The sequence below is a fragment of the Neovison vison genome, chromosome 12, assembly GCF_020171115.1.
Source record: "Neovison vison isolate M4711 chromosome 12, ASM_NN_V1, whole genome shotgun sequence".
Taxonomy (NCBI): domain Eukaryota; kingdom Metazoa; phylum Chordata; class Mammalia; order Carnivora; family Mustelidae; genus Neogale; species Neogale vison.
The window spans coordinates 8,194,504-8,216,353 of record NC_058102.1 but is presented as its reverse complement, the minus strand read 5'-3'; the positions used below and the strand labels follow the sequence as shown (position 1 = coordinate 8,216,353).

The 21,850-nt window shown below is 41.6% G+C and overlaps 1 protein-coding gene across 1 annotated transcript in view; it reads left to right on the top strand.

Annotated features, from left to right (window-relative positions):
- Window positions 1–21,850, top strand: part of SGSM3 (small G protein signaling modulator 3) — a 47,576-nt gene that overhangs the window by 17,145 nt on the left and 8,581 nt on the right. Inside the window, exons 2-3 of the mRNA XM_044229287.1 lie at window positions 21,049–21,165; window positions 21,621–21,706. Coding sequence (XP_044085222.1) covers window positions 21,159–21,165; window positions 21,621–21,706 — 93 coding nt within the window. The 5' untranslated portion in view covers window positions 21,049–21,158. The remainder of the gene's footprint in view (window positions 1–21,048; window positions 21,166–21,620; window positions 21,707–21,850) is intronic.

The following is a 21,850-nucleotide window of genomic DNA, read 5'->3' as shown; positions in this document are numbered from 1 at the left end:
GCATAGGGTCATGACCCTTGCACACTTGTATGGTAAGAACTAGTGTTGTTGCTGGATGTAATGAACATCCAGCTGCGGACTGGCCTTTAGTAGACCGGGCATGTGCTGAGGGTACTAATAACACAGGGACAAAAGATACAATGAAGAAGTGGAAGGAAGTCGGTATTAGACATTTTATAGGAACATAGCAAAAGTCATCTTGGAAAAAATCTAAATGTTGTTGGACTTCCTCATTTTTATTTTTTTAATTTTTATTTATTTATTTATTTTTAAAGATTTTATTTATTTTATCTGACAGAGAGAGATTACAAGTGGGCAGAGAGGCAGGCAGAGAGAGAAAGGAGGAAGCAGGCTCCCTGCCAAGCAGAGAGCCCGATGTGGGACTCTATCCCAGGACCCCGAGATCATGACCCGAGCCGAAGGCAGCGGCCTAACCCACTGAGCCACCCAGGCGCCCCCTCATTTTTATTTTTATAGTGATTAAAGAAGGGGAATACCTAATCTTGTTATCATATGGCTTTCTGAAGGTCTTTAAATTTTTTTTCATGCTTGACTTTGAATAGGTAATGCATTCAAATACTTTAGAATTTAAAAGGTACAGAAGTGTATTAGGTAAAAAGTCTCTTTGCCACCCAGTTACTCTCACATGCAGCCTTCTAAATTTTATGTGAAAACTTCCCCTTCTTTGTGCAGATGTTTACTATTCTCGCTGTTTTGTTCCTTGCTTTTTTTACTTAGCAGTATATCTTGGAGATCATTCTGTATCAACACATTAATAACTGACCCATTGTTTTTTGACAGTTGTACACTGTTCTATTATATAGATGTTGTGTAACTTATATAAGTTCCCTACTAGTGGATACTGAGGTTTTCTAATATTTTGCCATCACAAACAATGCTGTAGGGAGTGTCTTTCTATAGGAGTCATTTTGCTGAAGCGTAGGATAAATTACCAGAAGTGGGAATGGCTTGACAAAAGGACCTCTAAAGATGATTTTTTCCCCCACAGATTTTATTTATTTATTTGATAGAGAGAGAAAGCACAAATAGGGAGAACGGCAGGGAGCCTGATGTGGGGCTGGATCCCAGGACCCCGGGATCATGACCCAAGCTGAAGGCAGACACTTAATGACTGAGCCACCCAGGTGCCCTAGGACCTCTAAAGATTTTAATCCAACTCTGCTTATTTGGCATTTGGAAAGCCTGCAGTGAATGGTAGCTATTATTAAGATAAATATGTTATGGATAGATTTGTTATATGTTATAAATAGTTTATTAATGTGTTTTATGATATGTTATAGACAGGAAGAGGGGCATCTGACACAAACCTAAGGTAAGGGGGTGTGTCAGAGAAGGCTTCCTCCAGGAGGAAATGCCTGGGCTGAACCTGGAGAATGAGAAGTCAGGTAAAGTGGGGGGCCTTTCAACCAGAAGGAGCCTGGCACAGCAACTCACAAAGGAGCATGTTGTACCTGGGGATCTTCAGGAGTATGGTATACCCTCCTCATGCAGTCAGCACCTGCCATGGGTCAAGCTCTAGGCTAGGTACCAGATATAGGGCAGATATGTACATATGCAAATTACAGTATAGTATGAAATAAACAGTAGGAGCATGTACAGTGGTTAGTTTTATCATAGTAGGGAGGTAGAGGGCATGGAAGTTGGAAAGGGAAGGTGTTCCAGGAGGTCACATCTGAACTAGAATTTGAAAGAATGGTCAAAGGGTGGTTTACCCCAGCAGTTCCCAGAGTGTGTTCCCTGGACCATAGCATCAACATCACCTGGGAACTTGTAAGAAATGAACAGTCTCATTCTACTCAGACCTTCAGATTAAAAAATTCAGCTTTTTAGGGGGCGCCTGTCTGGCCCAGTCAGTAGAGCATGCAATTCTTGATCTTGGGATTGTAAGTACAAGCCCCACGTTGGGTATAGAGATTGCTTAAAAATAAAATATTGGGTCACTGAGGGGCTCAGTTGTTAAGTATCTGCCTTTGGCTCAGGTCATGATCCTACAGTCCTGGGATCGAGCCCTGCATCCAGCTCCCTGCTCCGCAGGAAACCTGTTCTTCCTCTCCCACGCCCCAGCTTGTGTTCCCTCTCTCGCTATGTCTCTCTCTGTCAAAAATAAGTAAAATCGTAAAAAAATAAAATAAAATCTTAGGGTGCCTGGGTGGTTCAGATGGTTAAGCATCTGCCTTCAGCTCAGGTCATGATCTCCAGGTTCTAGGATTGAGCCCCACATTGGGCTCCCAGCTCAGAGGGGAGTCTGCTTCTTCCTCTCCCTCTGCCTCTCCTCCTGCTTATATGTTCTCTCTCTTTCAAATGAATAAATAAAATCTTTAAAATATAAAATATTGTTTTATTTGTATTTTTCTTAAAGATTTTATTTATTCATTTGAAAGGGAGAGAGACAGAGGGAGCACAAGCGGAGTCGGGGGAGAGGCAGAGGGAGAAGCAGACTCCCCGCTGAGCAGGGAGCCTGACGTGGGGCTCCATTCTAGGACTTGGAGGTCATGACCTGAGCTGAAGGCAGACGTTCAACCATCTGAGCCACCCAGGTGACCCAAAAATCTTTTTAAAAAAAGAGGAAAAAGTCGGGGTGCCTGGGTGGCTCAGTGGGTTAAATCCTCTGCCTTCAGCTCAGGTCATGATCCCAGGGTCCTGGGATTGAGTCCCTCATTGGGCTCTCTGCTTAGCAGGGAGCCTGCTTCCTCCTCTCTTCTCTGCCTGCTTCTCTGTGATCTCCATCTGTCAAATAAATAAATAAAATCTTTAAAAAAAAAAAAGAGAGGACAAAGTCAACTTTTGGGGTTTTAAAAAGTCTTCCAGATGATGAATATGATACATTCCACAGTTTGAGAACCCTGGGTTGAGATTGTTTAAGGGAAAGGGAAAATATTGTAAAATTCAGGAGCCATAAACTCCATGATATTGTTGAAATGTAGCTTGTATTTTCAAAAAGTAGTTATTTTATATACAAATCTAAGGAAATGAGATACATAAAACTTCTGTGTTACATAATCAGCTGAAATCCCTTATCTTGAAATTTTAATAAAATGGATGCAAGCCCTTATAAGCCCACATTATGTGAAAATTCCAGCACCCTCCATCTAGATTTTTCAAATTTAATTCATTTAGTCCTTGTAACATCTCTGTACTGTAGGAATTATTATCCCTACTTTTAGACCTTTTATTTGGTTTTCCCCCAAAACACCTTCAAGGCTCTTAATAGTAGGGCAGGCTTTACTAAAAATAGGAGATGGCAAAGGGATTTTACCCTGCAACAACACAACTTCAGTTGGGTTTTGGATTGGCATTCTGTCCCCTCACCCTTCAGACCTCCACCCCCAGGCATACTGAATGTTAATGTCTCATAGGTCACTTTGTTCCAAAGGATGCAGCTCCTCACCTTGGTTTTGGACTTCTCTTCCTTTCCTTTTTATGCTCTGGGCCACTTCTAGTTCTCTCTCCTGCCTCCAAAATTTTTTTTTTTTTAATCTTTATTTATTTATTTATTTATTTGAGAGAGAGACAGCGAGAGAAAGCATGAGCAAGGAGAAGGTCAGAGGGAGAAGCAGACTCCCCCATGGAGCTGGACGCCTGATGCGGGACTCTATCCTGGGACTCCGGGATCATGACCTGAGCCGAAGGCAGTCGTCCAACCAACTGAGCCACCCAGGTGTCCCATGCCTCCAAATTTTTATTCATTTCTTTTGCTAGGCAATTGATAGATCACTTTTTTCTTCTGTGCCTTTAAGGTTTACCTTCCGCCTTTAAGGAGCTTATCAAAATACTTTCCAAAGCAAAGATAAACCCCCTCTCTGGGAAGCATTCTGGAGCCAACTATTAAAATAATAATTCCTTGGGGTGCCTGGGTGGCTCAGTGGGTTAAGCCTCTGCCTTCAGCTCAGGTCATGGTCTTAGGGTCCTGGGATCAAGCCCCGCATCTGTCTCTCCGCTTACGGGAAGCCTGCTTCCCCCCTCTCTCTCTGCCTGCCTCTCTGCCTGCTTGTGATCTCTGTCTCTGTCAAATAAACAAATAAAATCTTTAAAAAAATAGTAATTCCTCACTGTACTATAATGATAATATTGTAAAATTTTAAGTGTAGGGGTCATTGGGTTAATTACCTTGCTACAAATGGCACCATATTAAACTCTAATATCAATAATCTGTTATTAACCTAATCTCATCCTTTGATTTCTTTTTATAAAGCTGACACCTGAAAGTAGAAAAAGCAGATTTTCAAAAAATCCAAGTCCTCTCCCAAATAAGGATTTTTTTAAAATCTTTTTTTAAATCTTTTTTTCTCCCCCCCAAAAAGATTCATTAATTTCATTTAAATTTTTTTCAAAGGGAGAGTTCCTCACAACATTTTTTTTTTTTTTTAAAGATTTACTTTATTTATTTGACAGAGAGATCACAATTAGGCAGAGAGGCAGGCAGAGAGAGAGAGAGAGGAGGAAGCAGGCTCCCTGCTGAGCAGAGAGCCCGATGCGGGACTCGATCCCAGGACCCTGAGATCATGACCTGAGCCGAAGGCAGCGGCTTAACCCACTGAGCCACCCAGGCGCCCACAACATTATTTTTAATCCAGATATTGCTCCTAGGTGCTTAAATGTATCAACAGATGACTAGATTAGTCAGTTACAGACTGTAGCACTATAAAAACTGCACAGTTACTGGGGAAAATGCTGATTATTTAGTGTTCAGTAGAGAAAAATATTTTAAAATCTATAATGTTAGATTAGGTGTGTATATGTATAGGGAAAAACCAAAAGAAAACATAGAAGGGAAGAAAATGATTTGATGAGGTGGCAGACTTATGGCAGAATTTTAAAAAATTTTAATTTCCATTAATGTTGTGTAAGTACAAAACTCAAGAGAAGATTGCAGAACTTCCCTTCCCATGAGAAACCCAAGAACTGTCTGTACCCCAGAGATTTTCCTCTGACCTATCTCAGATCTATCCTGCAACCGTTTATCATGTGTTTGTATCTTACTGTGTTCTCAGTGGAAAAGAATGTTCTTGTGCAAAATGCCCAGAGGAAATGGAAAGAAGTGCTCCTGAGCCTTGGGCTCTAATCCCACTTGACCCCAGCTCAGGTTGCGGTGCCTGAACTGTGGAGAAATTCAGGGTATAGGGAAATATCTCTGTAAAAGTTTTGGATGTGGAAATAGCATTTTTCTTTTACAGCCTATCTTTAAAATTGCTGTGCTTTTCTAATTTCCCGGTTTATAAGCATCTTTTGTCCTTTAAACTGCTTTCAGTGGCTTTGCCTTTGGAAAGTCTTGCACTTGAATGTAATAGAAAGCTAGGCAGTGCAAGTGAAGTCAGACCCCTGGGGATTTGGTTCAGCCTTCAAAACAAAACAAAACAACAAAAACCTGGTGTCTTGGAAGTATGAGTTTTAAACTATTGTCAGTTGTTTTTCCAGTGATGACTTAGATTGTTGGGGGGAAACTTGCTAAGTTGAAAGATGACAGACTTTACCTTTTAGCAACTTAGGCAATTCCTAACTTCACATGTTGCTAAAATGCTAAGATGTAAAATTCATGCTGAGCTGTGTTAGTAAAATATTAGTTACAAATGAGAGAGAAAGGGTTCCTTTTCACAGTTATAGATCAGCTATTTCTAATAGTTTGCACCTTTTTTTCACTTTTGCTTTTTATGGTTTTGTGTAAACATTAAATCCCTGCAGAGATGGATATTTGTGGTAATAAGTAGTATTTCTGTTGGAGGAAGAGAAAGGCAGGATTTAGAGTATCTGCATAGCTGCTGTGAGTTCAAGGCTCTGTTTGTAGACCTCGGAGCTTGTGGAGGACACTGCCTTAGTCCTCAGGGTTCCACTATACGAAACTGTAATTTTTAAAATTGAAGTATGATTCATGCACCGTAAAAGTCACTTAAAAAAAAAAAAGATTTTAGTTTTTAAGTAATTTCTACGTACAGCATGGAACTCGAACTCACAACCCTGAGACCAAGAGTCACATGCTTCACCTGCTGAGCCAGCCAGGTGCCCTAAATGTCATCCTTTTAAAGTTTCCAGTTCAGAAGTTCTGTGTGCAACCATCACTGTTGTCTAGTTCCAGAATATTTTCATCACCCACAAAAGAAAACCTACAGCCATTAGCAGTCCCTCCCCATTACTCCCTCCCTCCAGCCCCTGGCAACCACTAATCTACTTACTATCTCTATGGATTTACCCATACTGGGCATTTCATATAAATGGAATCATACAGTACATGGTCTTTTGTGACTGGTGACTGGATTATTTCACTGAGCATGTTTTCAAGTTTCATGTTGTAGCCTGTACCAGTCAGTACTTCATTTCTTTTTATGGTTGAATAGTATTCCATTGCATGGATGTATCCATTTTGTTTGCCCATGCATTTGCTGATGGACATTTGGATTATCTACACTTTTGGCTGTTACAAATAATGTTGCCATGAATGTTCAGGTACAAGTTTTCAGGTGATAAAGTTATTTTTAAGCAATACCTCTGTATTTTTTCAAAAAGGAAAACATTAAAAATCAAGACCAATAAGCCCCATCCATACTCCTACCACCTAACCCAGCAATGTTGCTTTTATTAGTACCTCCAACATGTAGGTATTGTATTTTAAATGGGTGAAATCATGTACTGTCTTTATGTTGATGTCTCCACTTTTCTGTTCTCTCTACAACTCACTCCAGTTGGATTTTCACCTTCAGCATTAAAATTTAAAACTCTAGTCAAGATTACCAAAAACCTCCAGCTTGCAGAACCAGCAACCCATTCTCTGTCTTCATACCACTTGACCTCTGCATAGTGCATGACACTGATGATCTCTTCTTCCTCCTCCTCTTGATTTCTTTTTTTTTTTAATATTTTATTTATTTATTTGACAGAGATCACAAGTAGGCAGAGAGGCAGGCAGAGAGAGAGGAGAAAGCAGGCTCCCTGCTGAGCAGAGAGCTCGATGCGGGACTTGATCCCAGGACCCTGGGATCATGACCTGAGCCAAAGGCAGAGGCTTTAACCCACTGAGCCACCCATGCGCCCCCTCCTCTTGATTTCTATAGCACTACACACTACTAGTGTTCCTTCTACTACACTGGCTACCCCTCAAATTTTATTTCCTGTTCTTTTCCTACCTAACTTCTAAGTATTGGAATGTTCTAAGATTTGGTTCTAGGCCCCCTATTCTGCATTCTCTCCTTGGCCATGACATCTAGTCCTAATGATTCCCAGATGTAGTTCTGATTTCTGTGAACTTTATATTCATATATACAGTTGTCTACATGACATCTCCACTGAGAGGTCTAATAGGCATCCCAACTTAGCATGACCAAAGCAGATCTCTTGATTCCTAACTCTGAAACTTGCTCTCCCCCGAGTCTTCCCTCATCTTTGTTAATAGGACCTACACAAAACCCAGAGATCATCACTGATTTCTTTCTTTATTCTTTATTTCTGTTATCTACCTCTGCTCCTCCAGATTATATCCAGAATCTACTTAACTTGTCACTGCCTCAACTACTTTGGTTGGAAATACTGTCTCTCACCTGGACAACTATAATACCTTCCATCCTTAACCCATCTGTAGTTCATTCTTCACACAGCAGCCATTTTGATTTCTTTAAAACCTAAATCAGACCATGTCATGCCCCTGCTCAAAGCTCTCCAGTTGCTTTCCATTAAAATAAAATCCAGCATTTTTGCCGTGGGTAGTAGGCCCTGAAGGTGAGTTCCTTCCTGTATCTCCAGTGCTGTCTGCTATGTTCCCCTCATCACTCTCCCTCCAACTGGCCTGTTACTTCTCCAGTGTAATAAACTCTTGTTGTTCTTTAAGACCCTTGCACAAGCCATTTCTTCTGCTTCAACTGTCCCTCTCGGTCTCTGCAGAGCTGGTTCCTTACCATCTCTGTGGTGTCAGATAAAATGTCATTTCCTCAGGCCTTCTCTGACCATCCATCAAAAGTAGCCCTTCTGCCTATGTGTCACTCTGAAACCTATTAGTCTGTTATTTTCTTCATAGTATATACTATTACTCTGAAATTACCTTATTCACTTACTTACTTATTGTCTGTTTTCTGTCATCAATATTAATAGCCGGCATTTAGTAAGACATGCTATGTGCCAGGTATTGTGATAAGTATTTATTTACTTTTTCTCATTTGTCATCCCCTTTTACAGATGAGAAAACTGCAGGTTCACAGGAGCAAGAATTTTGTCTATCTTGTTTTACATGCTAGCACTTGTTTATTTCCTAGAACATGGAACAGTGTCTGGCACATGGTAGTTGCTCAAAAAAAAAAAAAAAAAAAGATTGGATAGATGAATGAAAGACTCCCAAATTTAATCTCTTTAGTTCTCACAGTTCTATGGAGATGTACACTTTTATATCCAGTTACCAACTTCTTGCCTCCAATTGGATATCTAAGAAACATTTACATTATCCCTCAACTCATAATCCCTTCTTCCCTCAAACCTTTTTTTTCCCACCCTCCTCCATATAAGGGCATCCTCATAATCCCAGGATTCAGACCAGAAACCTAAGCCTCACTTTTGCTGGCTTCCTTTCTTTGTTCATCATATCCCATCCAGTGGCAAGGCTTGTTGATTCTTCTGATTCTATCCTGAATCCATTCACGTCTCTTCATCTCTACCTCCACTGTCACAGCTCCCATCACTTGTTTCCTGGACCTTGCCCTTCCTCACTTGTCTCCGTGCACCTACACTTGTCTCTCTACAAGCCATTTGCCGCACAACAGTCACATCTAGGGCCCTTTGTGGATGGATTCCCAGTGTCCTTAAAATCTAAATCCTTTACCGTGACCTACAATCCCTTGGTGATCTAGGTGCCTCTACCTCTCCCATTTCCTCTTATTGCTCCTCTCGTTCATTGTGTTTCAGTTGCACTGGGCTCCTATTTCTCCAAGGTCTTACCTATTTCTCCAAGGTCTTACCCACATCAGAGCAGAGCATTTGGATTTGTCATTCCTTCCGTCCATTCCTTCCTCCACTCCTAGATCTTTGCAAGGCTACTTCTTGCAAGGTCTTACCCACATCAGAGCAGAGCATTTGGATTTGTCATTCCTTCCGTCCATTCCTTCCTCCACTCCTAGATCTTTGCAAGGCTACTTTCCTGTCCGTCAGGTATCAACCCAAATAGTACTTCCAAGATTCCTTCCCTGGATTTTATATCATGTCAGCCTTTTGTGTTATTCAGAGTACCTCCCACACTAGGGAGTTTTCATTTATTTCTCCATCTGTTTGTTTTCTGTTTGATTTTCCCCCTCTAGATTGTAAATCATTGTTGCCCTAGCACATAATATGTATTGGAGAAATATTTGGGGAGTGAATGACTGAAGGATTTACACATTTCTGGGTGTCCATTGCAGCATTATAATGTTTTCACTTATTCACTTAATGTTAGACAATAAATAGTGTACATATTTCCTTAGTCCCCACCACTGGAATTTTTATACTCTTGTGTCTGGTTTCTTTCACTAAGCATGATGTTTCTTTTCTTCTTTTATGTTAAGGTATAATTTACATATGATAAAATTCACTCCTTTTAGTGTGCAGTTCTGCAAGCTCTGGCAAATACAGAGAGTCATGTAATTACCAACAGTCAACATATAGAACAGTTCTCTCACCTCCCAAAATTACCCTGGAGAGCTAAGTAGTTAACTCTTCCTCCTCCTCCCATCCTGTAGAAACTACTGGTCTATTTTCTGTACCTATTGTTTGCTTTTTCCAGGGTATCCTAAAGATGGAATCCTGCAGTATGTATCTTTTTCAGTCTGACTTCTTTTCTTTTTTTATTTTTAAGTTTAGTTTTGTTTTTTTTTTTAAGATTTTATCTACTCGACATAGAGATCAGTAGGCAGAGAGGCAGGCAGAGAGAGATGGAGAAGCAGGCTCCCTGCTTGTGGAGCAGAGAGCCCGATGCAGGGCCCAATCCCAGGACCCTGAGGCCATGACCTGAGCCGAAGGCAGACGCTTAACCCACTGAACCACCCAGGCGCCCCGACTTCTTTTCTTTAGCGTAATACATTTGAAATTCATCTGTGTTGAGTGTGTCAGTAGTAGTTTTTTTGTTTTCTTGTTTGTTTACTGATCAATCCATTATATGAATGTATCACAGTTCTTTATCTGTTTACCAGTTAAAGGACATTGGGTTGTTTTCAGATTTTGGCAATTATGGATAAAGCTGCTGCAAACATTTACATACAGATTTTTAAAAAAAGATTTTATTTATTTGACAGTGAGGAAAGGAGCGCAAGGAGGGGGAGTGGTAGAGGGAAAAGCAGGCTTCCTGCTGAGCAGGGAGCCCAATGTGGGGCTTGATCCCAGGACCCTGGGCTCATGACCTGAGCTGAAGGCAGATGCTTAAGATTGAGCCGCCCGGGCGCCCCTACATGCAAGATTTTGGGAAGCTAAAGTTTTCATTTCACTCAAATATACCTAGGAGTAGGATTGCTGGGTTATCTAAGTTATGTTTAACTTTATAAGAAACTTCCAAACTTTCTTCCAAAATTGCTGTGCCATTTTGCATTCCCACCAGCACTGTAGGAGAGTTCTAGTTGCTCTGCATCATCGTCAGCATTTGATGTTGTTGATGGTAGTGTTTGGTTTTTTATTTTAACTGTTTAATATTTGTGAGGTAATATCTAATTGTGGTTTTAATTTGCATTTCCCTAGTGACTAATAATGTTGAGTATTTGTCTGCATACTTGTCATCTGTATATCTAATTTGAAAATGTTTCTTTTATCTGTCTATTCATTTAAATAATCTCTACACCCATTGTGGGGCTCAAACTCACAACCTGGAGATCAAGAGTCTTGTGCTCTTCCTACAGAGCCTGCCAAGCACCCCTGAAAATGTTTCTATTTGAAACTTCACCCCTACCTTTTAAAATTTTTTTTTTCTTACTGAGTTTTGAGAATTCCTAATATTCTGGATACATGTCCCTTACCAGATATCTGATTTGAACATATTTACCATCTGTGACTTTGATTTAATAAAGTCAAATTAATCTTTTTATGTGTGTATATGTCTTGCTTTTAGTTTAAAATCTAAGGAATCTTTGCCTAACTAATGTCACAAACATTTTTTCCTGGTTTTCTCCTAGAAGTTTTAGTGTTTAGAGCACCTGGCTGGCTCAGTCGATAGAGTATACAATGCCTCATTTCAGGGTCATGAGTTTGAGCCCTACATTGGGCTTAGAGCTTACTTTAAAAAAAAAAGAATGTGTGTGTGTGTGTGTGTGTGTGTGTATGCGTGCCTGGGTGGCGCAGTTGGTTGAGCGTCTGACTCTTGGTTTCAGCTCTGGACATGATCTTATGGTGGGAAAATCAAGCTCCACATTGGACTCCATTCTCAGGGCAGAGTCTGCTTGAGCCTCTGTCTGCCCCTCCACCCTCCACTCTCTCTCGGTCTCTTTCTCTCTAAAATAAATAAATAAATAAATAATAAATAAAGTTTCAATGTTAGGTTTTACATTTAGGTCTGTGAGCCATTTTGAGATTAAATGGATTAAAAAATCCATTTAATTTTTTGTATATAGTGTGAGGTATGGAGTAAGGTAAATTTTTTTTTTTAACCAATGGCTATCCAGGTCTTCTAGGACCATTTGTTGAAAAGACTATCCTTTCTCCATTGTATTGTCTTTATATTTATATTTATTTATGTTTATATATACTTATAAATATTAATTTATAAATTTATATATATTTATGTTATATATATATTTATGTTTTTTGCTGAAAATTGATTGTAATCATTTCTGGGGCTGCCATAATAAAGTGTCACAGATGAGTGATTCAGAATAACAATAATATTATCTCACGGTTTTAGAAGCCAGAAGTCTGAAATCAAGATGTCATCAGGGCCTTGCTCACTCTGAAACCTTTAGAGGAAGGATCTTTCCTTGCTGTTTCCAGCTTCTGCTAGCCCCACATATTCCTTGGCTTGTTACAGTGTAGTTCCAGTCTCTTCTTCCCACAGTATTCTTCCCACTGTCTTTCCTCTGTATATGTCTATGTCCAAATTTCCCCCTTTTATAAGGACAACAGTCATATTGAATTAGGGCTCACCTTAATGATGTCATCTTAAGTTGGTTAAATTATAAAGACCCAATTTCCAAATAAGGTCACATTCTGAGGTACTGGGGATTGGGACATCAACATATCTTTTTTGGGAACACAGTTCAACCCATAACATTAATTGTCAATATGTATGGATCTATTTCTGTACTACTTATTCTCTTCCATTATTCTTTATGTCTGTCGTTATGCCAGTGCCACAATGTACTATAGCTTTATAGTAAATATTGAAATCAGGTAGTGTGAGTTCTCCAACTTTCTGCTTTTTCAAAATTATTTTGAGTACTCTGATTCTTTTGCTTATTCATTTAAATTTTGGAATCAGCTTGGCCTGCTCCTATCAGCTGCCCAAATGTCTCCATTCTTTAGTCTCTAATGGTCTTCTCCTTATCTGTCAGGTAGACTCCTGTTCATACTGACTCAAAGTAACACCTTGTCATAGAAAGAAGCCTTTTACAGTAGCCAGCCTCCAAGATGGCACCAAATGTTTCTACCTCCTAGTATTTACACTCTTGTGTAGGCCCTCTCCATAATGAGCCACAGTTAACCTCTGTGACCAATTATGGCAGCAGTGACCATGTGTAACTTTCAAGGACAGGCCATAAATTGCATTGCAGCTTCCATCGTCTCTTGAATCACTTGCTCTGGAGGAAAGTCAGCTGCCAAGCTGTAAGGACACTCAATGGCCCCATGGAGGGGCACCACCTTGAAAGTAGATCCCCAGGGCGCCTGGGTGGCTCAGTGGGTTAAAGCCTCTGCTTTCGGCTCAGGTCATGATCCCAGGGTCCTGGGATTGAGCCCCGCATCGGGCTCTCTGCTCATCAGGAAGCCTGCTTCTCCCTCTCTCTCTGCCTACCTTTCTGCCTACTTATGATCTGTGTCTGTCAAATAAATAAAATCTTAAAAAAAAAAAGCTTACAAAAAAAAAAAAAAAGAAGAAGAAAGTAGATCCCCTAATCTCAAGCCTTCAGATGACTGTAGGCTCAGCCAACATCTAACAGTAATGTCAGGAGAGATTCTCCTCTTTCATGAGCCAGAATCTCCCTACTGAGATGCTCCTGAATTTCTGACTCATAGAAACCAATAAGAGATAGTAAATGATTATTTCTGTATTAAGCCACTAAGCTTTAGAGTAATTTGTTATGCATCAGAGATCCCTAATATACCTTCATGATTCTTCCCTGCCTTGAGTTGGGGTTTTCTCCATATGTTCCTATAAAGTATTGTGAATTAAGTCTATCACAGACTTACCTCTTAGCATTTTTTTTCCTTTTTTTTTTTTTTTTAAAGATTTTATTTATTTATTTGACAGAGAGCATAAGTAGGCAGGCAGGCAGAGAGGTAGGCAGGGGGGTGGGGAAGCAGGCTCCCTGCCAAGCAGAGACTATGATGCGGGGCTTGATCCCAGGACCCTGGGATCATGACCTGAGCCAAAGGCAGAGGCCTTAACTCACCGGGCCACCCAGGGGCCCCCTCTTAACATTTTTATCCCTTTTTCTTTTTTGGCCAACTGACACCACATGACTAGGCTGCATCTTGTTTCCCTCCACAACCCTGGCACTCAGAAGTCTCTCAATAAGCATGTGTTAGATATATTAGATGAATGAATGAACATCAGCGAATGAAAAAAAAAAAGTAAATAAAAGTCAAATTTATAAGTAATCACTAACTGGTGTTTGATTTACCCCATATTCTCCCTTCTTCTGGGGGTGTGGAAAACAACAATCTCCCTACCACACCTGAGCCCATACTTTTTGAGACTGCTTCCTTTACTCTTTCTGACTACATAATTCTAGGAAGCTATTTACATTTATGTGACTTCATTTCTCTGAGCCTAGTCATTTGGTTCTGGGTGAACGCAGACTTGAAATGGACCAATCATTAACACTCAACAGCCACTGCCAAACATGAAAGACCAGGCATGAGCACTTTTCCCAAAATGGCCTAACGAGTCCCTTCTTAGATATATTGAATTTGAGACCTAGAGGCCCACGGGGGGTCAGCCCCTTTGGTGATGGAAGCATTCATATATGTACAAGCACAAATGAAGATATATATATATATATATATGACAGCCTCTAGGATCTGTAGTGATATATCCTCTTTCATTCTTGATTTTGATAATCGGTGTCTTCTCACTTTTTTTCTGGTTCACTCTGTCAGAGGTTTATAGACTTTTTTTTTTTTTTTTTAAAGATTTTATTTATTTATTTGACAGAGAGAGATTACAAGTAGCCAGAGAGGCAGGCAGAGAGAGAGAGAGGAGGAAGCAGGCTCCCTGCAGAGCAGAGAGCCCGATGCGGGACTCGATCCCAGGACCCTGAGGTCATGACCTGAGCCGAAGGCAGTGGCTTAACCCACTGAGCCACCCAGGCGCCCAGGTTTATAGACTTTATTGATCTCCTCAAAGGAGCAGAATTTGGTTTCATTGGTTTTTCCTCTAGATTTCTGTTTCCACTTATCTAATTTCTATTATCTTTGTTACCTATGATTTTTTTTGTTGTTCTTTGCCTACTTTGCTTTAAATTCACCAATACATCAAACAACTTAGATAATGGACAAATTCCTTGTAAGTGCACAAACTACCAAAACTCAAGAAGAAAAAGACAGTCTGAATTGCCTTAACTCTATTAAATAAGTTATTTTTGGAAACCCTTCCACAAAGAAAACTCCAGGCACAGAATGCTGGTATCTCCCACTGCTCTTCCCCTGTTTGCCCCCCCCCCCAACTCCCTTTACCTCTGGCAACCATTAATTTGTCCTCTGTATTTACAGGTCTGTTTTTGCTTTCTGTTTGTTTTCTTGTTTTATTTTTTGGAATCTACGTAAAAGTAAAATCATGTATTTGTCTTTCTCTGGTTTATTTCACTTAGCATAATATTCTCCAGGTCCATCCATGCTGACATAAGTGGCAAGATCTCATCCTTTTTATGGCTGAGAAGTATTCCATTTGTGTTTGTGTGTGTGCATGTGTCTCTGTGGGTGAAGAGTACGTCGCCTTTATCCATTCATCTATCAATGGACAGCTGGGTTGCTTCCCTATCTTGGCAGTTGTAAATAATGCAGTAAATATAGGGGTGCATATATCTTTTCAATTGAGATTTTTTTTATGGATAAATACCCAATAGTGTAATTAGTGGATTATATAGTATTTCTATTTGTAACTTTTTGAGGAACTTCCATACTGTTTTCCATGGTGACTACACCAATTTGCGTTCATTACCAACACTGCACAAGGATTCCTTTTCCCTGCATCCTCATCAACAGTTGTTTCTCTTGCCTTTTTTATTCTGCCTGTTCGGACAGATATAAGGTGATATTTCATTGTTGTTTTGATTTGCATTTCCCTGATGATGAGTGATGTGGAACCTCTTTTTGTTTGTCTGTTGACCATCTGTATGTTGTCTTTGGAAAACTGTTCAGGTCCTCTGCCCATTTTTTAACCAAATTATTTGGTTTTTTTGGTGTCAAGTTGTGTAAGTTACTTGTATAATTTGGATACTAACCCTTTATCAAATATATCATTTGCAGATGTCTGCTCCCATTTAACTGGTTGTTTTCTTTTTGTTGATGGTTTCTTACCTCGCCCAGAAGTTTTTTATTTTGTATAGTCCCAATATTTCTATTTTTGCTTTTTTTCCCCTTGCCTCAGGGGACTATCTACAAAAATGTTGCAAAGGCCAATTTCTTTCTTTCTTCTTCTTTTTTTTTTTTTTTAAGATTTTATTTATTTATTTGACAGAGATCACAAGTAGGCAGAAAGGCAGGCAGAGAGGAAGGGAAGCAGGCTCCCTGCCTAGCAGAGAGCCCAATGCAGGGCTCTATCCCAGGACCCTGGGATCATGACCTGAGCTGAAGGCAGAGGCCTTAACCCACTGAGCCACCCAGGCTCCCCACAAAAGCCAATTTCAAAGAAATTACTGCCTATGTATTCTTCTAGGAGTTTAATGGTTTCAGATATCATATTTAGGTCTTTAAGATTTTAATTTTTTTTTTAAAGTAGGCTCCACATCCAGCATGGAGCCCAAGTCAGGGCTTGAACTCACAGCCCTGCCTGAGATCAAAAGTTGGACACTTAACCAACAGGGGCACCCACGTGCCCCAAGATTTTAATTTTTAAAGCATTTATAGTAGTTCCGTTATTATCTTACTCAAGCCATTCTTGGGACTTTCCTGGCCTTGCACTTCTTTCTCCCAGTTAGTTTTTATCAATAGTTTTTCTGTGTCCTTTCATTTTCTTACAGAGAAAAATAGTCTTTAGGATCTCAGCCATTTAGAATACTTATGGCAACCCTGAATTACTGTCAAGAAAATTAAAATAGTAGGTCAAGAGTGGATGAAGTATAAAATATCCTTGATCTGTATCAAGATTGAGCACCCCTTGTCAACACACACAGATTTACAGCGATATCTGACAGTCTTTGCTTTGTGAGCAAAATTTGTCTTACAGGAAATCGTAAGATTGGCAGACTAGGGAGAAATATCCTGGAGGCAGAGTAAAAAGATGCCTTTAAGCATGTAAATTTAATTTAAAAAATTCCTTCTGTAGCACCACAAAGTTGCTTGCGTTTATCCTGGTTTTCAGAAGTTTGCCTCTCAGTACCCTTGTGACAACAACAGGGCCACTGGTGACGTGGCTAACTTCTTAGCCGGTTTTTTCGGCTTCCAGATGGCTGCTTTCAGGAAGGTTTCCATAGCAACCAGAGGCTGGAAAAACCTGCCCGCCCAGCTTAGCAATATCATATCCGGCTCCTGCTGGGAACTTGGAGACTCAGAGCAGTCGGTGGGAGATGTGGCAAATATATATTGTTGCAGAGACTCTTTAAAACAGACCTAGAATCCGACCATCTCTTGCTCGTCCCATCAGAGCAAAGCCAGTGTCATTTCCACCAGCGACACAGGCAAGCCTCCTGTTTGCAGCCTTCTCTGCACAGCAGCCAGAGAGCTTTTAAAACCCAAGTCTTATTCAGTTTCACCTCTGCTCAGAACCCTGCTGTGATGCCCACCTCACTGAGAATAAGATCCAAAGTCTGCACACAGTGGTCCCGTCCTTCGTGACTCCTGCTGTGTCTCCCACCCCAGTTTGCTCTTGCTTTCCTTATTCCCAGTCCATTGGGCACCTTGCTGCTGTTCCAGCCTTCCAAGTATGTTCCTGCCTCAAAGGCTTTGTGCTTGATATTCCTGCTGCCTGGATCCCTTTTCCCTCTGATGGCCACATGACTTGATCCCTCCTTTCCTTCTGTTTTGGACTTTGCTCACATGCAACCTTACCCTCAGAGGCTTTTCCTGACCATTTTATTATACATAACCCCAGTCTTCTCTACACTCTAGTTTTACCTTCTTTATTTTTCTTGTACTGTAGTTATCATGATCTGACTCAGCTATTTTTATGCTTATTGTCTGATTCTCTAATGTAATGCCTGGGGCTTCTGATTTTCACCATTGCATCGCAGCCCTTAGAACCATGCCTGGATTGTGGTGGCACTCAGGACATGTTTGCTGAGTGAATGAGTGGGAGGCAAGCCAAGATGAGAATTGTCTTCATGTTCCCCTCAGTTCTCCACACCAGAGATAGCTCATTTCCTCCACTGTCAGCAACTCCTGCCTCCTTCACAGTTTCTGTGTCCCTCTGGGAGAAACCTCCTCTGTGGTGTCAATGAGGAAGACGCTGGTGATGATCTAGCTGGTGGCTGTGTGACATCTGTTCACCAGGCAGGATAGAGAGGTGGCATGGTTTTGTAGGAGGGCACGTGGTTGGAGTTTATTATGTGGGTCTCTTCTCTTATTTTCTTCTGTATAATGAATGTAGAGGTACCTACTTCAAAATGTGTTATAAGGATTGAATGATGACGGGATTTTAAAACTTCTAGTTTATTCCCTTTAATGTAAAAATAGGAATTGCTCCATCCAGCATGAAATTCTCATTTAAACCTGGCCCTACATATCTGTTAAACTGAAGGAAAACATTCTTTTTATTAAGATTTATTTATTAGAGAGTGCATGCAAACACGCAAGTGGCGGTGAGGGGCAGAGGGCGTGAATCCTCAAGCAGACTCCCCAGTGAGCATGGAGCCCCACGCAGGGCTCAGTCCCATGACCCTGACATCATGACCTGAGCCAAAATCAAGAGTCGGACACTTAACCACTGAGCCACCCGGGTACCAGGAAGACATTCTGTTTTCAGTATTATCCTTATGCAGAACAGACAAGCTTAGGATGGCCAACCTGTTAGGGAAGTTGATTCTGCCATCTGGCTGTCAGTTCTTGTCTGGAAGCAGGACAGAGCAGCTCTCCTATTGGGCAGCAAGGCCTCCCTGATGAGCAGTTAGTCCAAATGTGGCATGGTTGGGTTGTGTCTGAGGCAGGAGGAGAGGTTGGTCACGACCTGAGCTGTGCCCATATGAGCTACAAGATGACTCTTTTGCCCCCAGATTTGCAAATGTGTCTTTAAAGAGAACGGGGATTTTGTCGCCTGCCCACTATGAACATATATGCTCAAGTTAAGGGTCCATAGGGTGATGTTTTCCCAAAGCTCCCTTTGATTTTTCTTTTTTGCTTCTTTGTCAGTCATCTGATACTTCTGGTCTACCAGAATTCTGTGGCAGAGGGTGTGCAGAAGGTGAGGTACTGCTATGGGCCAGAGTAGCAGCAGCCTCCTGAAAAATGGAAGCAGAAGACATTTCTTGAGGTCTGGATCTGGAGGAACATAGTTTCAAACCTGGAAGGCAGCTTGTCCCAAAATATTTCAGCTACCTTCGTTTCTTTCTTTTTTAAAGATTTTTATTCATTTATTTGATAGAGAGAGATCACAAGTAGGCAAAGAGGCAGGCAGAGAGAGAGGAGGAAGCAGGCTCCCTGCTGAGCAGAGAGCCTGACGTGGGGCTCGATCCCAGGACCCCGAGATCATGACCTGAGCCGAAGGCAGAGGCTTAAACCACTGAGCCACCCAGGCGCCCCTACCTTCGTTTCTTTTACAGAGTCCAAGCCTTTATTCCCTACTTGGGAATGAAAGCCTTAATATTCAGAAAAGACTGAGGAAACTGCTCCAGAAACTACATTTCTGTTGAAGCTCAGGTAATAATAGATTCTTTCTAGATCTACTAGGAGCAGGTTACAAATGAGAAGTTAGAGAGTTAGAGGACACCTCAAATTGATGTTTTTTTCTTTTTTAAAATTGAGATATAATTTACATGCTATAAAATTCACCATTTTATTTATTTATTTATTTTAAAGATTTTTTTTTTATTTATTTGACAGAGATCACAAGTAGGCAGAGAGGCAGGCAGAGAGAGCGAGAGGGAAACAGGCTCCCTGCTGAGCAGAGAGCCTGATGCGGGACTCGATCCCAGGACCCTGAGATCATGACCCAAGCCGAAGGCAGCGCCTTAACCCACTGAGCCACCCAGGTGTCCCCACCATTTTTACTTAAAGTGTGCAATTCAGTGGTTCTCGTATTTCATGCTGTTATGCAACTATCACCAGCATCCCATTCTAGAACATTTTTCATCACTCCCCAAATGGAAACCCTGTTAGTGGTCATTCGGTCTCCCCCAACCCTTGGTAGCCACTGGCCTACTTTCTACCATTGGATTTGCCTCTTTTGGGCATTTCACTTAAATAGAATCATACAGTCTTCACCCTCTTGTGAGTGGCCTCTTTGACTGGACGTAATGTTCTCAGGGTTCATTGGCAGAGCCGCATGTGTCAGTACTTCGCTCCTTTTTTCTTTTTTAAAGAGTTTATTTATTTATTTGACAGAAACACAGCAAAAGAGGGAAGAGAAGCAGGCTTCCCTCTGAGCCCGGAACCCAATGTGGGGCTTGATCCCAGGACTCTGAGCCAAAGGCAGATACTTAACAACAGCCACCCAGGTGCCCCTGGTACTTTGCTCCTTTTTATGGCTAAATAATTTTCCACTATATGTGTATGATCCAAACATTTTGTATATCCATTCATCAATTGGCTTGTTTCTCCTTTTTGATTATGATGAATACTGTTGCTGTGAACATCCATGTCCAAGTTTCTGGGTGGTTGGACATGCTTTCATTTCTCTTGGGTGAGTGACTACAGGAGTGGAAGTACTGGGGCATGTGGGAACTCCGTGTTTACCTTTTTGACAGACAGCCAGACTGTTCTCAGCAGCAGCTTTTTCATTTTCCATCTCACGCAGCAGCTGCAGTGTAAGTGTTCTGCTCTCTCCATGTCCTCGTCCACACTTACGGTCTTTCTGGTCACAGTCTTCCTAGCGGGTGTGAAATGGCACCTCACTGAGGTTTCAGTTTGCATTTCCCTGATGAATGATCTTTTTACCTGTTGATTGGCCATTTACATCTCTTTGGAGAAAAGTATGTGGAACTTTCACCCATTTTGTCTTTTTATTGTCGAGTCCTCATTTTTTGAGAGGACAAAAAAGGGACAGAGGCAGGAATTTCAGTGGTAATAGGAGAGATCTGGATTAGATCACAGCCTCCTGGTTTCCCAACTATAAGGTTAGCGGAGAATGTGGTAGATGTCAGTGCTGGGCTTAAGTCGAGGTACTGACTCCCCAGTGGAAACCCCTCAGAAGCTAAGTAGTATTCTGCTAAATGGTTCCTCAAAGATTCTAGCTCAGAAAACCTATTCATGGAGGTTTGGCTGTTTTGTCTTTGCTTTTGAAAAAGCATTTGCCTGAGCCTAGGGCATCGGGAAGCCTGTGTGTATAATTCTTTCCTTTAATAATGAACGGAGCAGGCACTCCTCTTGGCTCACGGAGCTGGTAACCTCGGTTTTGTAGCTTCTTCAGAGTGTTTCATGTATCCTGTCCTAGACAAAATGTTCAAAATAGGAGGCGTTTATTTCAAGTGTGACTTTTCCTTCTCACTGCCCCTTGGCCAGCAAAATCAGTAGTGGGTGGAAAGAACTCCCAGGAGAGCGGCTGCATTATAATGACTTTCCCCTCTACTCTCCTACCAGGGCAGATATTTCTGGACCAGATGAAGCCCGAGGAAACTTCCAGCTGTAGAATAGGCCAGGAAGCCTTCTGATTGTGGATTTGCAGAAGACTTGCCCCACCTCTCCACACAATGTCAGGTGGGAGGCAGGCCCTGGGCTGGAAATGGGTGAGAGGCTGTCCAGAAAGAGGGGGGGGTCTCACTCTGGAGGGCCCACCCAGTGGAGTGGAAACAGGATAGACCTTTGAGGATGAGAGGGTAAGAAAGGAGGAGGTCCTCCTACCGGACATCAGGGTTACCACAACTTTTCATGGCTCAGATCTCCAGGTTCTCTGAATCCCTCCCTCCAGCCTGCAAATCCTCACACTTGGGGGGAGAAGAAGCAAGGAGATGAAATGCTCCTTTTTTTCTTTTCCAGAAAGTTGCTTATTTTTAGGTGTCTTCCCCTCCCCCATCCATCCCACTTTCAATGGAGTAGTCCCTTTTCTGCTGAGGCCCTTGTTAGGGGTTAGTGGGGGATGTCCCACCTTGAATTTTCCCCCTGAATGCCCTGCATTTGCTCAATTTCCTATTCCTGATCCTCCTTGATTTTAGGAAACCACATACCTTCTGCCAGTGGCCCCTTCTCAGCCCTGACTCCGAGCATGTGGCCCCAGGAGATCTTGGCCAAGTACATGCAGGTACAGCTCTGTGCCCAGGCTGTGGCGCCAAAGGGAACCCACTGCTTTAGGCTTCCTGGGAGGGTAGGGGGTAGCCACCCCACTGTGTTCACTTGGGCTCAGAAGCGACCATCAGAGATGGCATCTTAGCTCCATGTCCTCTGG